The following is a 14,422-nucleotide window of genomic DNA, read 5'->3' as shown; positions in this document are numbered from 1 at the left end:
GGATTGTAGCCTGAGCCTGGAAGCCACAGGGCACTGCAGGTTGGGGACCTGCTTTCTAGGGGCTTCCAGAGACACAACCTCAAGCTGAACTTCTTGAGCTAAAGCGTGATGTGTCGGGGTTGCTGCACAGCCGCCAAATCCACCCCCTCGCCGCTCACACACACTGGTGCCGCTGAGAGAAGCAGCCACTAGAAAAGCCTCAAAACATCCAACACAGCGCTGAAATCTTTTATTAGTTCATTTAATTTCTCATAATTGTTTCTTCAATATCATCGTGTAGCTTTTTGCACCTTAAAACAACACAATAAATGTTATTCAATTAAAAAGTCATTCCTATGTAAGTGACATCTGATGTGTGTGCCACAAGCATTTGTCACGATAAAAATTCTTCTGCAGATAAAATCAAGGTGAAGGCCGAGTCAGGGGTGAACTGGCTTTCCACCTCAGGAACGGCCCAGAGCCACCTGGGCAGCGGCCACCCCAGACTCAGTGCCGTCTGGGCCGAGAACCTGAGTAAATGATCAAAGGGGAAAAGACAGGAGGGGCCTGGAGACTCTGGGTGGGGAAAGCGGTGTGACCCACAGCCTGAGAGAGGGGCAGGGCCAGGAAGTGGGGGACACTGAGCAGAGAGCAGGGCCTGTCTGGAAAGAGCGTGAGGAGGGCCCAGAGGGGAGGGCGCAGGGGCAAACCGACCGCCCTGCGACATTTACAGGGAGGCTGTGAACGAAGCCAAAAGTTGGGGTTCCTGTTTTCATGATAGCAGCTGGCAACTGATTATAAATACTAAGATTTTATCTTCAGGATAAAACCACCACATCCCAGAAAGGGGGTGCTGATGACAGGTTCAGCCTACTTCCTGGAGGGCAGCGCGGTCACATTCCACTTCAGCCTATGCTACTGGGCAGCAGTAACAGTGACAGTCCATGCAGGCATTTGTGTCCTGGACCTATAAGCACCTCTGGGGTCTGTGTGCCCAGCAGACCCACTCCCCACTGACCCGCATATGGGGGTGGGGGAAGCCCAGAGTACACACAAACCACCAGTCACTGCACTCAGACACTCCAGGACAAAATGAAGACATGGACGAAGGAAGGAGCGTCACCCTGGCACAGCCCCCGGAAGGGCTTCCTGCGAGGCGGCCGGGGCGCTAGGCCTGGCCCTCCAGCCGGGCCACCGCCTGCTTCAGGTCCTGCACCACGAGATCCACCTCGGCCAGGGTGGTGCTACGGCCCACGCTGAGCCGGAGCGCATTCCTGGCCACCTCAGCGGGGATGCCACAGCTCAGCAACACCGGGGACGGCCTGCAGGGGTGAGCGGAAGTCAGCCGTCACGGAGAAAGGCACAGGACGGGGCACGGCCCCTGCTGCTCTCGCCAGTGCCCGATCTCCCCTCTGCAGACACGGCCCTGAGCCCACACTTCTTCCAGGCCTCCTCGTTCTCCCCGCCCTGGTCCTTTCTAGCTGGGAAGTCCTACACGGCACTGTGGCCTCTCCCGGCACAGACCATCTGTGCAGAGCACGGACAGACCTCTAGTGGTTGTGTCCAGTGAGGCCAACCCTGGGATACAGGGGCTTCCAGGTCTCAGAAGGAACACACACACACACACACACACACACACACACACACACACACAGCAGAGTGTCTTGCCTCCAAGCACAGCATTTGAGGCCGTGGTGTGCCCAGGCCTGTTTCGGGCTTTTCACAGCACCCATCACAGAACTTTGCATACTCAGGGTCCCGGCCCATATTTACTGCCTGAAGGGGGCTCTGAAGCTGGGCCCCATGCGGCTCAGCCCCATCCTCAAATCCACAAGCAGGGTCCGTATTCAAGGTCCGTCCTCCCAAGCGGCCCACAGGCCAGGGGCTGAAACGGCCTGGCAGACTCTGCTGTCAGACTACAGCCCCTTAAAACTGCCAAGATAAATGCCCTTCGTGTCCAGGGGTAGATGAAAGGGAGTGCACTTCATCACCTCCAGTCACCAAGTGTCAGAGCTGGAAGCCCCTGCAGTCCATCCTGTCACAGGTGAGAGAGCAGGACAGACTGGGCAGTGACACCGCCGACAGCTCTCAGCCCCTGTCCTGTACCCCCCCTCCCCCCCGCTGAGTGATCTCACTTCCTAATCGAGGAGGCACCACCAGAGGGGCAGCCCCATCTCCCACAGGGCAGTGAGCGCCTGCCTCTGCCCCCCTGTCCCCCCCTCGCAGGGGCCACACTGGATACTGGTCCCTCTGAGCTGTGCTGCCAGCCCTCCTCATCCCCTCCACCTGCACTGCCACCCCTCCCTTTCCCACTTCTGTGGCCCTTATGGTTGCAGAGTGCACCTGCCAGCGTGACCACTCTGCGTCAGTTTCCTTGTCCTAGAAATGGGCTACTCAGATCCTCCCGGAGGTGGTGGTGAGCATTCTGCGAGCGATGGCACACCTGAGTGCTCCGTAAGGGACAGCCCCCATGTGCCGTTTCTCTGCGCTCCAGGCTGGCCTGGCTTCACTGCACCTGATGGTGACTCTGGCTGTCACATCTGGTCTGCTGGCCCCAACTGCCCTCCACAGCTGCAGGGCGCTAAGGCCTTGAGGAGCGGCCTCCTGCAGGCCACAGGCACGGCCCCAGCCCGCTCTGGACAGCCGTCCATTCCCATCCACGTCGGCTCTCTCCGAAGCCAGGCGCTTCATCCAGCTCCACTTCCCAGCTCTGCAGCCCCACACTCACAGCAAACCAGAAACCGAGCCCCTTCTCCTCCTCCAGGTGCCTGATGCCCGAGCCCCAGTCGCCTTGTGCCTCTGCCTGGTTCTACCCATCATCACCATCTGCCTGGGCGGCTATCCCATAACCCCTCCTGTACGCGGCAGGGAAAAGCAGTTATCTGAAACCCAAACTTCATTGTGTCACACCCCTTCAGGAGCCCCCATTTTCTTGAGGACAAAGTGAGCACGCTGCAGTCCGCCCCTGCCCCTTCAGCCCCGCCCTCCAGGCCCCGCCCCTGCTCCTTCAGCCCCGCCCTCCAGGCCCCGCCCCTGCTCCTTCAGCCCCGCCCTCCAGGCCCCGCCCCTGCACCTTCAGCCCCGCCCTCCAGGCCCCGCCCCTGCTCCTCCAGTCCCGCCCTCCCGGCCCAGCCCCTGTTCCTCCAAGCCCATTTGACACTAAAAGTCTCCTGGTCACTTGCGAGCCCTGCTTTAGGCTGCAGCTTCCACCCTCCTCTCCCACAGAGGGGACTTCACAGGACACAGCGTCAGCCCCTGGCCCTGAAATGTCTGGTCACTTTCTATGTCCCCACCAGGCTGCACAGCTCCGTGAAGGCCAGGCCCAGCGCCTGGACAGCACTTACCGGTCCCCCTGGTCCGAATGGCACGCAGCCCCCACGCTGGCCAGCAGTGTCCTGCACTGTCCCAGCACCAAGCGGCCTGAGGAGACAGCACACGGCCCCTGAGGTGGCAATTCCAGGCAGGGCTCACCTGTCCCGCCCCCGCTGCCTCTTCTGTGCTGCGAGTCTTGAGGCTCCCTTCATCGTGCCGCCTGGCGGAACCCCGAGCACAGGTGACAGAAAGTGCAGCAGGACCCAGAGAAAATGCTTGCTCTCTTCCTGGGATGCAGAAAAGCAGGCACTATTCGCTTAGAACTGGCCTTGAAATCGTTATTTCCAATAGGCTGTCTAGTGCGACACCCAGAATTCCGATTGGCTGCCTCACTTAATATAAACGTACAAGGGCGTTTCCCAAAGGTAGAGGCACGTGGCAGCTGTCTTTATGAAGCCAGAAGGCACGCCCAGGCCTCTCACCCGCAGACAGAGAGTAAAACAATAAACCCACGACCGCAGGTTTAAATAAAAGGGGACTCTGCCTCATTTAGGTTAACGCCAGTCATCACTGAATACAAAGTCCGCCCCCATTAAAAGGGGGAAGGAGGACAGGAACTGAGCTTCCCACGACAAGGACACGCTGCTTCCGCCCCAGTGAGGACGCTGCAGCCCGAGGATGCGCTAAGCGATATGCTGCCCGCTGCTCAGTCCGTGACCCAGGACGACCAACCAAGCCCCACCGGGTCTTCGAAGGCAAATGTGATCTGCAGAGGAGGATCACGCGGGCTCGCGAGGCCAAGGGAATGTCCTCGCGGGAAAACACGGCAGGTCACGTCCTGGACGCGGGCCCCAGGGACTCAGGACGAGCCGTTTTCCCAACAGCTTCCTGCGTGGGAGGCGGCTGTCGCAGGAACAGGGAAAACGCACAGCTCTACACTTCGTCCTTACCCTGAGCCCGTTTTTGAAGTTGGCTGCCTCTACTTTCCCTTACCCTCATAAAATATTTTGTAAACATGGCTGACAAAAATAGACCAACTAGCCTAAATGCATTGAATTTGATTGCCCTCCCTAATAGCTTTCGGGTGGGCGCACCGGCTGGTGGAGCGCTGGGCACTAGGTCATCGAGCTGGGGGGGCGTGGGCAGAGCCGTCACGGAGCCCCGCCCACCACAGGACACCACCCACTTCTGCTCCCCGAGCCGTGGTCCCCCCCACAGCAGGCGTCCTGCCAGCCCCGCCACACCATGGGGAGACCAGGAGGAGACAGTCATCACCTTGGAGCTGGGGTCCCCGGATGGAGAAGTTACACGTGTTCGGGAGTCGCTCAGTCCCTGGAAACTGGCTGTTGAGATGGATTTTCTTATCAAATTCAGCCTGAAAAACCAATGAAATATTCAGTAACGGCTTCAAAGTCCCTCGCTCATGAATTTTAGACTTCTGGGAAACAAAACCTCAACCTCAACCTCAACACATAAAATAGTGATCCATACGCATCTACCTACAATAGGGGACTATAGAAAGCACAATTAGGAGAAAAATTCAGAGTATCTATGGATCTTCCACACAGTCATTAAATGTACCGTCTCCGGTGTGTCTGTATCCCGAGTCTGAAAAGATAATCCACTGGGTTTGAACTCCGTCTTTGGGGGTTTCTGACTCCAGCTTACGTCTAGCCATTTAATTCTTCCCTCTCCGCTCATGACCTTGGTTGTTTCCAGAGCCCCTGGGCAGTGGGTTCCAGCCAACACAGCTCCTTTCGTCCAGTGCAGTCAAACCCCATGTCCTGCCTGCCCTCTGGGGTCACGGGTCCCCTTCCTCACTGCTCACTGGCAGAGGAAACCACTAGGCCCGACAGACAGCCGGCTGCCCCTCAGCTGACCGCCACTCACCACCAGCCTCGTCTCCAGGTAGTCGCGAACGGCTCTCATGTGGGCCTCATAAGCCTCGCAGTTCTCCGTCACCAGCTCGGCGGCCTACGGACACAGGAAGGTGACAGTGCAAGAAAGCATCCAACTATTGTCAAGCAAAGGAGAGCCAGGAGCTGTGAGTAATGGAGGTGATGATTCCTGATGGGACAGAGATGACATTCCTCAAACTGCTCATTTTCTAGAACATCATAAATAGTACTTCCCAAGTGACCTGTGACAGGGGCCATGATAAGTGTTATCTGCACTTTTCCGCAGAAATTTACTTTATCGGGCACTTCCTGATATCTCCAGGCACGAGATACCACAGCCCTTAAGACCAAAAAGAATCCCAGTCCTCGAGGAACATTTTGGTTCCAGAGAGTGAGGAGGGATACACAAGGGAAGAGGTGAACCGCCTCCTGCCAGCGCTCTGCAGAGCCCGAGGCACATGGAGAGAGTGCCCCACAGTGAGGGAGGGGACAGGGCCCAGAGGCCCTGGTGACAGGTGGGACCTGAGCCTATGTGCAACCAGCATGGGATCCAAATGCCCTTGGATTCTGAGAAAGGGGCAGATGATCCGATCTGCGTGCTTCACCATCATTCTGGACACTGTGTGGAGAATGGGAGAGCCTGGCAGGTGTCCACAAAAGATGGGATGACCTGGCCGAATTGGTGGCCGTGGAAATGGACAAGATCCTGCATATGTCATGGATACAGTAGAGCCCTGGCTGGTGCGTCAGGTGAAGGGGACAAGGGTGGTGTCAAGGGCACCTCCTAGATGTTGGAAGTGAGAACCTGGATGGCGGGAGGCACCCCAGAGAAAGAAGGGATGATGAAGGAGAGAGTGGAACACTTTGTGGACCAAGAGGAAATGTCAAATAAGCAGGTGGGGACATGGGTCTCCCGGGAGGAAAGTCAGGACCTGCCGTGAGATGTCCAAGACCTGAGCACAGGCTGGCGTTAGAGCTCCAAGGGAGCTGCTGTGGAGAGGAGGCTGGGATGGTCCTGGGGGCCCGAGGACAGGTGACAAGGCACAGGGGGAACAAGCCAGGGAGGAGTGTCCCAGCAGCAGCCATGCAAAAAAGCTGCCGGGAGGCGGACGAGGACATGACAACATGGCTCAGCCAGTGTCAGGGCCCAGAACAGGCAGAGACTGTGTCAGGATGGGAGGTGGGGTGAGCAGGCCACTCCTGGGGCAGAGGAACCCAGGAGTTGGGGTGTGGGCCAGAGCACAGTTTCAAAGACTGGGGGAATATTCTGGAAGAGGGACATGATGGGACACAGAGGCGACAACAGCAGGGGCTCTCTGGGCAACAGGGAAGGCTGGAAGGCCGGGAGCGACCTTGATCTTGATGTGGCCTGGGTGGCGAAGATGTCCTCCAGGGAAGACAGGGCCTGTGCCAGGTTCAGACTGCATTGAGTCCAGGCTGGACATGGAGGGAGCGTGGAGGGGATGGCGGTTTGTCCCCGAGTGGATGATAGATCAGAAGATCTGGGCACAGGTACAAGCCAGGAGTAGGGAAAGGGTCACCACAGGGCTAGGGGCCCCCAGTTGGGGCACCAGCATTCAGGTGAGCCCCCATCTAATCATCAGGAGAAATCTCTTTAGGAAGCTGCTACCACAACCCCCATCCTGCAGGCAGGACGGCCAGGGCTCAGGGAGGTGGAGCCACTTGACTGAGGGGACCCAGCAAACCTGCAGCCTGACCTTTCTCTGCTGTGATGACATCACTGCATTTCTTTCATGAGAAGACTCGGAAAAAGAGCTTTTCCCTGTAAATGCCCAGCATGTGAAACCCACTTCACAGATCCCAAGAACACCTCCTGGTTGAAACAGAAAATTGGAGGGTTTTCCTTGCATGTGTCACTTGTGGGGGTTGTGACCATGACCTCCATAAAGCGCTGATGCCTGGGAAAGCAGGACTGACGTGAGACGACAGGACAGGTGTGTGGACTCTGCCGGTTCTGGCAGAGCTCCTGAAAGCCTCTGAATTCTAAGGTGTAGGAGCACCTGGGTCTATTGTTCTAGTACTTGGTCTTTGGCTCCTAAATCCCTTGGAATAAAGCCCAGGAATTCCCTGGGGAACAGGGGTGTCTTTTGTTCTAATGAGGCATCTCTGGATGGCTCCTGAATGGAGGCTGGTTGCCTAGATGCTTGGAATTTTCAGCCCCACGCCTCATATTCCAGGGAGGGGACAGGGGCTGGAATGGAGTTAACGATGGATGGAAGCCTCCGTAAAATCCAGTACAGGGTTGGGAGAGCTGGTAGGTAGGTGAACACGTGGAGCAGCTGGGAGGGTCAGCTGTATTCTTTATCACATCCTTTTACAAAAACCCGGTAATCTAGGTAGGAAAACAGTTCTCTGAGTTCTGTGAACCGCTCTAGCAAATTATTCGAACCTCGGGAGGGGATCATGAGAACCTCCAATTTGCAGCTGGTTGGTCAGAAGCACGGGTGACACCCTGGATTTGGGACTAGAGTCTGAAGTGTGTGTTGGGGGGGCGTGTCTCGTGGGACTGAGCCCTTAACCTGTGGACCTGAGGCCACCTCCAGCTAGACAGGGTAAGAATTGAGTTAACCTGTAGGGCACCCAGCTGGTGTGGCAGAGAAACCCCATATCAGTGGCACAAGTGTTGTGAGTGTGGTAGGTGAGGGAGAGGGAAGGAGACCAAGGTCATCTGTCCAAGGTCACCAAGGCTTACCTTCCCAAGGCCGGCAATCATCGGGGTGTTCTCTGTCCTGTAAGAGAAGGGATTCAATCCTATTGCCATGCAAAGACAAGAGTCCCAGGAAGGAATCCTGTCTATATAAAAGTCATGTGTTCAAATAAAAACAGAATCGCACCACCATCTTTCCACATGTGTGCTGAGGGGTCAACTGAATGGCAGCTACATGCCCCAGAGGCCTCCCTGCAAAGTGTACCCGTCCTGCCCAGTGACAGTGGAGACGGCCGTCTGTGGGCAACACATCGGGTGTCCTCAGTGACAATTCCATCTGGACCTTTTCCTTCCCTGGAGAAGCCCGTCCTCTGACTGCAGACCTGAGCGCACCTCTTTGGTCCCTACTGCCAAGGGGGTCTGCCCTCAGGCTGTCCCCTGCAGCCGCATTCCCTCTGAAGCCTCTCAGCCATGAAATGGGACAAACCCTTTGTTACTAGACTTTGGGGCGTGACAGACATGCAGGAAAGGGACACGAGAAGCTGCATGACCAGGGGCTCTCGTACACAGATCCAAGAAATTGGGAAACAAGATTCTTCGTTCCATTTCAGGGGGAAAAAAAACCAACACCAACTTAAGAATTTCCTTCATTTTAAGTTTTGTCTAAATCAAGTTTTCTTAAGCCTTTGGAGCTGGCAACTGCTTGTTTCCCTGTGGATAACAAGACAAGTGATCGCACAGCTCAGGGATTATAGGAAACCCGATCTCACCCTCTTCCTGTAACTAGTTTACGGGCCTGCTGTCCCAGGAGGCGGGCTCTGACACGGACTGGTGGTCTGGAGCTCTGGGCCAGGAGCCAGAGGCCTGGGTGTTGTCCTTCGCCCTGTCTCCTCCACCAGCCAGGGGATCCTAAGCACTCCCCTCTGCAGGCCTTCCCCTCATATGCGGACAACAGAATCAGACCAGGAGCGTCTGAAAGGCCTGTGACCTGTGCCTGCCTAGCGTGGCTGCAGGGTGGATGAGCGGGGCCCGGGGAGGACCTGGAGCCTGCTGTGCCAGCCCAGTCCTGTTACCAGGCCGTCCCCACTACCCCACCCTCCCCTGAGTGGTCAGCCCTCCTCCACTGCCATCGAGGGTAACTTGCACTGATTCCCACACCCCATACACATACAGAGGTACTTGTTTTCGCTTCCGACACCTGATGTCCCACCTTTTCTTTTTTTAATTCAACTTTTTATTTAGAGATAATGCAGATCGACTGGTGGTTGTAATACACAATATAGACACGCCCTGTGTACCCTTTACTCAGTTTCCCCCCAAGTAACACTACAGCAGATATCAACTAGGCAGAGAATGCATTCACTTTCCTTGGGCCCACTCCCCCCCCCCCTTAACCCTTAGCTCCACGTCTATAATTTTGTCATTTCAAGAATATTCTAGAAATGGAATCATAGTTTATAACTTTGGGGCTGGGCTTTTTTCATTCACCATCATTCTTGAGATTCCTCCAGGCTGTAGTTTGTGTGTGTCAACAGTTCGTTCCTTTCACTGCTGTGCAGACCGCACAGCTGGTTTAGCTATTCTCTCATTTCAGGACACCTGGGCTGTCTGCAGTTTGGGGCTATTAGGAGCAGGTCTTCTACAAACACTCATGTATAGCGGGCGTTGTGAGAAGTCTGCGTTTCTCTGGGATAAACGCCCACAAGCACACTTGCTGGGCCTTGTACAAGTTGCATGTTTGTTTGGTAGGAAACTACCACACTGTTACGAACGGTTGTACCACATACATCCCACCAGCCGTGTACGAGGGTCCAGCCTCTCTGCGTCCTCACAGCATGTGGTGGTGTCACCGTACTGATTTTAGCCATTCTGATGGGTGTGGAGTGATGGCATCTCAGTGTGGTTTCAGTTCGCATTTTCCTAACAGGTAATGACCTTGAACATCTTTTCACGTGCTTGTTCTCTATCTGTGTGTCCTCGTTGCTGAAATGCTTGTTCATGACTTTTGCCCATTTTCTGACTGAATTGTTTGGGTTTTTTTGCTGTTAGATTTTGAGAGTTCTTTATATATTCTAGATACTAGTCCTTTGTCGGAGCTGTCATCTGAAAATATTTTCTCCTAGCATGTAGCTTGTTTTCTTATCTTCTTAACAGTCTTTAGCAGGGCAAAAGTTTTAAATTTTGATGAAGTTTGACTTATCAATTTTTCCTATTATAGATGCTTTTAGTGTCAAGTCTAAGAACTCTATGCCTGGCCCTAGAGCCTGAAGATGTTTTCCTGTTTTTTTCTTTAAGTTTTATAGTTTTTTGTTTAACATCTAAGTTCACGATCTATTTTAATACTTGATAAGATGTGAGACTGGGTTGAGGTTCATCTTGCCTATGGATTCCAGTGGCTCTAGTACCATCTCTTGAAAGGCTATCTTTCCTCCACTGAATTGGTTTTGCATCTCAGTCAAAAATCATTTGGGCAGGGGCCGGCCCAGTGGCTCAGGCGGTTGGAGCTCTGTGCTCCTAACTCCAAAGGCTGCCGGTTCGATTCCCACATGGGCCAGTGGGCTCTCAACCACAAGGTTGCCAGTTCAACTACTCGAGTCCCGCAAGGGATGGTGGGCTCCGGCCCCTGCAACTAAGATTGAATACGGCACCTTGAGCTGAGCTGCCTCCCGGATGGCTCAGTTGGTTGGAGCGCGTCCTCTCAACCACAAGGTTGCCAGCTCGATTCCTCGACTCCCGCAAGGGATGGTGGGCAGCGCCCCCTGCAACTAAGATTGAATACGGCACCTTGAGCTGAGCTGCCACTGAGCTCCTGGATGGCTCAGTTGGTTGGAGCGCGTCCTCTCAACCACAAGGTTGCCGGTTCAACTCCCACAAGGGATGGTGGGCTGTGCCCCCTGCAACTAGACCTGGAGCTGAGCTGCACCCTCCACAACTAAGACTGAAAGGACAACAACTTGACTTGGAAAAAAGGCCTGGAAGTACACACTGTTCCCCAATAAAGTCCTGTTCCCCTTCCCCAATAAAATAATAATAATAATAATAATAATAATAATAGTAAAAATCATTTGGGTATCTTTCTAGTCATGTCTATTCTGTTCCAATTATTTACTTGCTGGGATTTTGATAGACAGAAATTGTGTTAAAATTGTATGTCAATTTTGGGAGAATTGACATCTGAACTATATTGAGTTTTGTCCATGAACATGGTATGCCTCTCCATTTATTTAGACCTTTGTTTCTTCCATCTGCACTGTGCAGTTGTCAGCATATCTGAGTAGTTTTTGAGTGACTGTCAAAGGTAACGTATTTTTAATTTGGTTCTCTGTATGTCCATTATCAGTATATAGAAATACAATTGATTTCTGTTTGTTTATCTTGATCCTGTGCCCTTGCTGAACTCACTTATTTTATTCTAGTTTTCTTATCTATTCCATGGGGTTTTCTTCATAGACAATCATGGGATCTACAAATTGGGAGTTTTGTCTCTTCCTTTCCAATCCATACACCTTATGTTTCCTTTCTTGCCTGACTACATTGACCAGAACTCCCAGCACTATTGACTTACAGTGTGAAAGGAGACACCCTGGCTTGTTCCTGGTCGTTGGGGTAAAACCTTCAGGCTTTCCTCCAAGGAGCATGATCTTAGCTGTCAGGATTTTTATAGATGCTCTTTTCAAGTTGAAGTTCTCCTCTAATCATATTATTGTGAGACTTTTTGTTTTTGTTTTTAATTTTATTGGGGAATATTGGGGAACAGCGTATTTCTCCAGGGCCCATCAGCTCCAAGTGGTTGTCCTTCAATCTAGTTGTGGAGAATGGAGCTCAGCTCCAAGTCCAGTCGCTGTTTTCAATCCTCGTTGCAGGGGGCACAGCCCACCATCCCATGCGGGAATTGAACCATTAGCCTTGTTGTTGAGAGCTTGCACTCTAACCAACTGAGCCATCCAGCCGCCCCTCCAGCAGCTCAGCTGCAGCTTGTTGTCTTTAATCTAGTTGTGGAGGGTGCAGCTCACTGGCCCATGTGGGAATCAAACCGGCAACCCTGTTGTTCAGAGCTCACGCTCTAACCAACTGAGCCAGCCGGCCGCTCCTATTGAGAGTTTTTAATGAATGAGTGTTGAATTTTGTTACATGCTTATTCTACCTCAAATGATATGATCATGTTATTTTTCTTCTTTAACAAGCTGGATTACATTGATTGCTTTTTGAATATTGAACCAGCCTTGCATCACTGGAACGAACTCCACTTTGTCATGGTGTATACATTATTTTTATATATTGCTGAATTCAATTTGCTAGTATTTTGTTAAAGACTTTTGCATCTAAATTCATGAGGCATCTTTGGTTTGCAGTTTTTTTGTATTTTGTCTGGTTTTAGTATCAGGATTATACTGGCATCAAAAAATGAATTGGGAAGTATCCCATCCTTTTCAATTTTCTGGAGGAGATTGTGTAGGAAAGGTGTTAATTCTTCTTTAAATGTTTGGTAGACTTCACTGGTGAAACAATCTGGGCCTGGAAATTTTTGGGGTATGGAGTTTTAAAATTATGAAATCAATTTCCTAGTAGTCACAGAACTATGTAAATGATCTATCTCATATTAGGTGAGTTGTGGTCATTTGTGTTTTTTTTGACGAAGTGGTTCACTTTACCTAAGTTGAAAAATTTATGTGTATGGGGTTGTTTGTAGCCTTCCCTTATTATCCTTTTGATACTTGTAGGGTCTGTAGTGATATCCCGTTTCACTCTTGATGCTGGCAATTTGTGTCTTCTTTTATTTTGTCTGTCTTGCTAGAAGTTTGTCAGTTTTATCAATATTTTTAAAAAGCTAGCTCTTTATGTGATTTTTTTTAGAAGTCATTTTTGTTTTCAATTTCATTGATTTCTGTTCTTATCTTTCTTATTCCCTTCCTTCTGTTTGCTTTAGATTGATTTTGTTCTATTTTTTCTAGATGGGAGTTTAGATTATTGACTTGAGAATCTCCCTCTTTTCTAACGTATGCATTTAGTGCTACAGATTTCCCTCTCAGGGGTATTTTAGCTGTGTCTCACAAATTTTGATAAGCTGTAGTTTCATTCATTTCAATGTATTTAATTCCTTTGAGACTTCCTCTGTGACCCATGGATTATTTAGAAGTGTGTTGTTTTCTTTCCTAAGTATTTGGAGATTTTCCCATTATTTTCCAGTTACTGATTTCTAGTGTGATTCCATTGCGGTTAGAGAACACATTCTGTGTAATTTCAGTTTTTTAAATATATTGAGGTTTGTTTAATGGCACAGGATATGGTTGATCTTAGTATGAGGTATGATAAAAAAAAAATACGATGAATGTTTAAATAAAAATTATTACAGAAGATAAGTGTGTTTGAAATGAGGTGGAGTATTTTGAGAAGGATTAATGGCAATGTGTCTTTTATTGCAATAATTTTTTAAAATTTAAACATTCACCATACTGTTTGATCACAATTCGTATATATTCAGTGGCATTTGAAAAGAATGTATTTTGCTGTAATCCAGCTTGTTAAGGAAGAAAAATAACATGATCATATAATTTGAGGTAGAAAAAGCATGTAACAAAATTCAACACTCATTCATTAAAAACTCTCACAATAGGAGCGGCCGGCTGGCTCAGTTGGTTAGAGCATGAGCTCTGAGCAACGGGGTTGCTGGTTCGATTCCCACATAGGCCAGTGAGCTGCGCCCTCCACAGCTAGATTGAAGACAACGAGCTGCCACTGAGCTTCCAGAGGGGCGGCCGGATGGCTCAGAAACAAGGTTGCTGGTTCAATTCCCACATGGGATGGAGGGCTGCGCCCCCTGCAACTAATATTGAAAACGGCGACTGGACTTGGAACTGAGCTGCACCCTCCACAACTAGATTGAAGGACAACGACTTGGAGCTGATGGGCTCCGGAGAAACTCACTGCTTCCCAATATTCCCCAATAAAATTAAAAAAATAAAATACAGGTTAGATCCTGTTGATTCATGGGTTTATTGTTCTTTCATAGTCTTGTTGACTTTTGTCTACTTGTATCCATTGCTGAAGGAAGGGTATTGAGCCTCCGTCTGTGGGTTTGTCTAGTTCTCCTTTCAGTTCTGTCAGTTTTTGTCTCACATATTGTACAGCTCTATTGTTTAGTGCATCCACATTGAGGATTGTTATGTCCTCTTGGCAGACTGACTCTTTTTATCATTATATTAATATAATGTCCCCCGCCCCCCCCCCCCCCGTTCTCTGGTAATTTTCTTTGCTCTGAAGTCCCCTTTATCTATTATAACCATTTCTGCTTTCCTTTGATTAATCTTTATATGATACATCTTTTTCCATTCTTTACTTTCAACCTGCCTCTATGACTATATTTGAAGCGAGTTTCTTGTAGACAGCATATAATTGGGTCGGTTTTTTAAAATCCACTCTCCCAATCTGTCTTTGAATTGGTGTATTTAGACCACTTACATTTAATGTAATTATTCATGTTAAAACTTAAGTCTGCCATTTTATTTTTTGTTTGCTCTCTCTCTGTTTTTATTTCTAGTTTCTTCTTCCTGCCTTTCTGTGGGTT

General features: G+C 50.7%; 1 protein-coding gene across 1 annotated transcript in view; it reads right to left on the bottom strand.

Annotated features, from left to right (window-relative positions):
* Positions 1-214: 214 nt before the first annotated feature.
* Positions 215-14,422, bottom strand: part of SCLY (selenocysteine lyase) — a 32,576-nt gene continuing 18,368 nt past the window's right edge. Inside the window, exons 8-12 of the mRNA XM_019740917.2 lie at positions 7,903-7,939; positions 5,182-5,265; positions 4,567-4,666; positions 3,324-3,399; positions 215-1,301 (exon numbers count right to left, since the gene is read on the bottom strand). Coding sequence (XP_019596476.2) covers positions 1,148-1,301; positions 3,324-3,399; positions 4,567-4,666; positions 5,182-5,265; positions 7,903-7,939 — 451 coding nt within the window. The 3' untranslated portion in view covers positions 215-1,147. The remainder of the gene's footprint in view (positions 1,302-3,323; positions 3,400-4,566; positions 4,667-5,181; positions 5,266-7,902; positions 7,940-14,422) is intronic.

This window comes from Rhinolophus sinicus, linkage group LG01 (genome assembly GCF_036562045.2).
Source record: "Rhinolophus sinicus isolate RSC01 linkage group LG01, ASM3656204v1, whole genome shotgun sequence".
Lineage (NCBI taxonomy): Eukaryota > Metazoa > Chordata > Mammalia > Chiroptera > Rhinolophidae > Rhinolophus > Rhinolophus sinicus.
The sequence above is the reverse complement of the archived record's forward strand: the minus strand, read 5'-3'. Positions and strand labels throughout refer to the sequence as shown.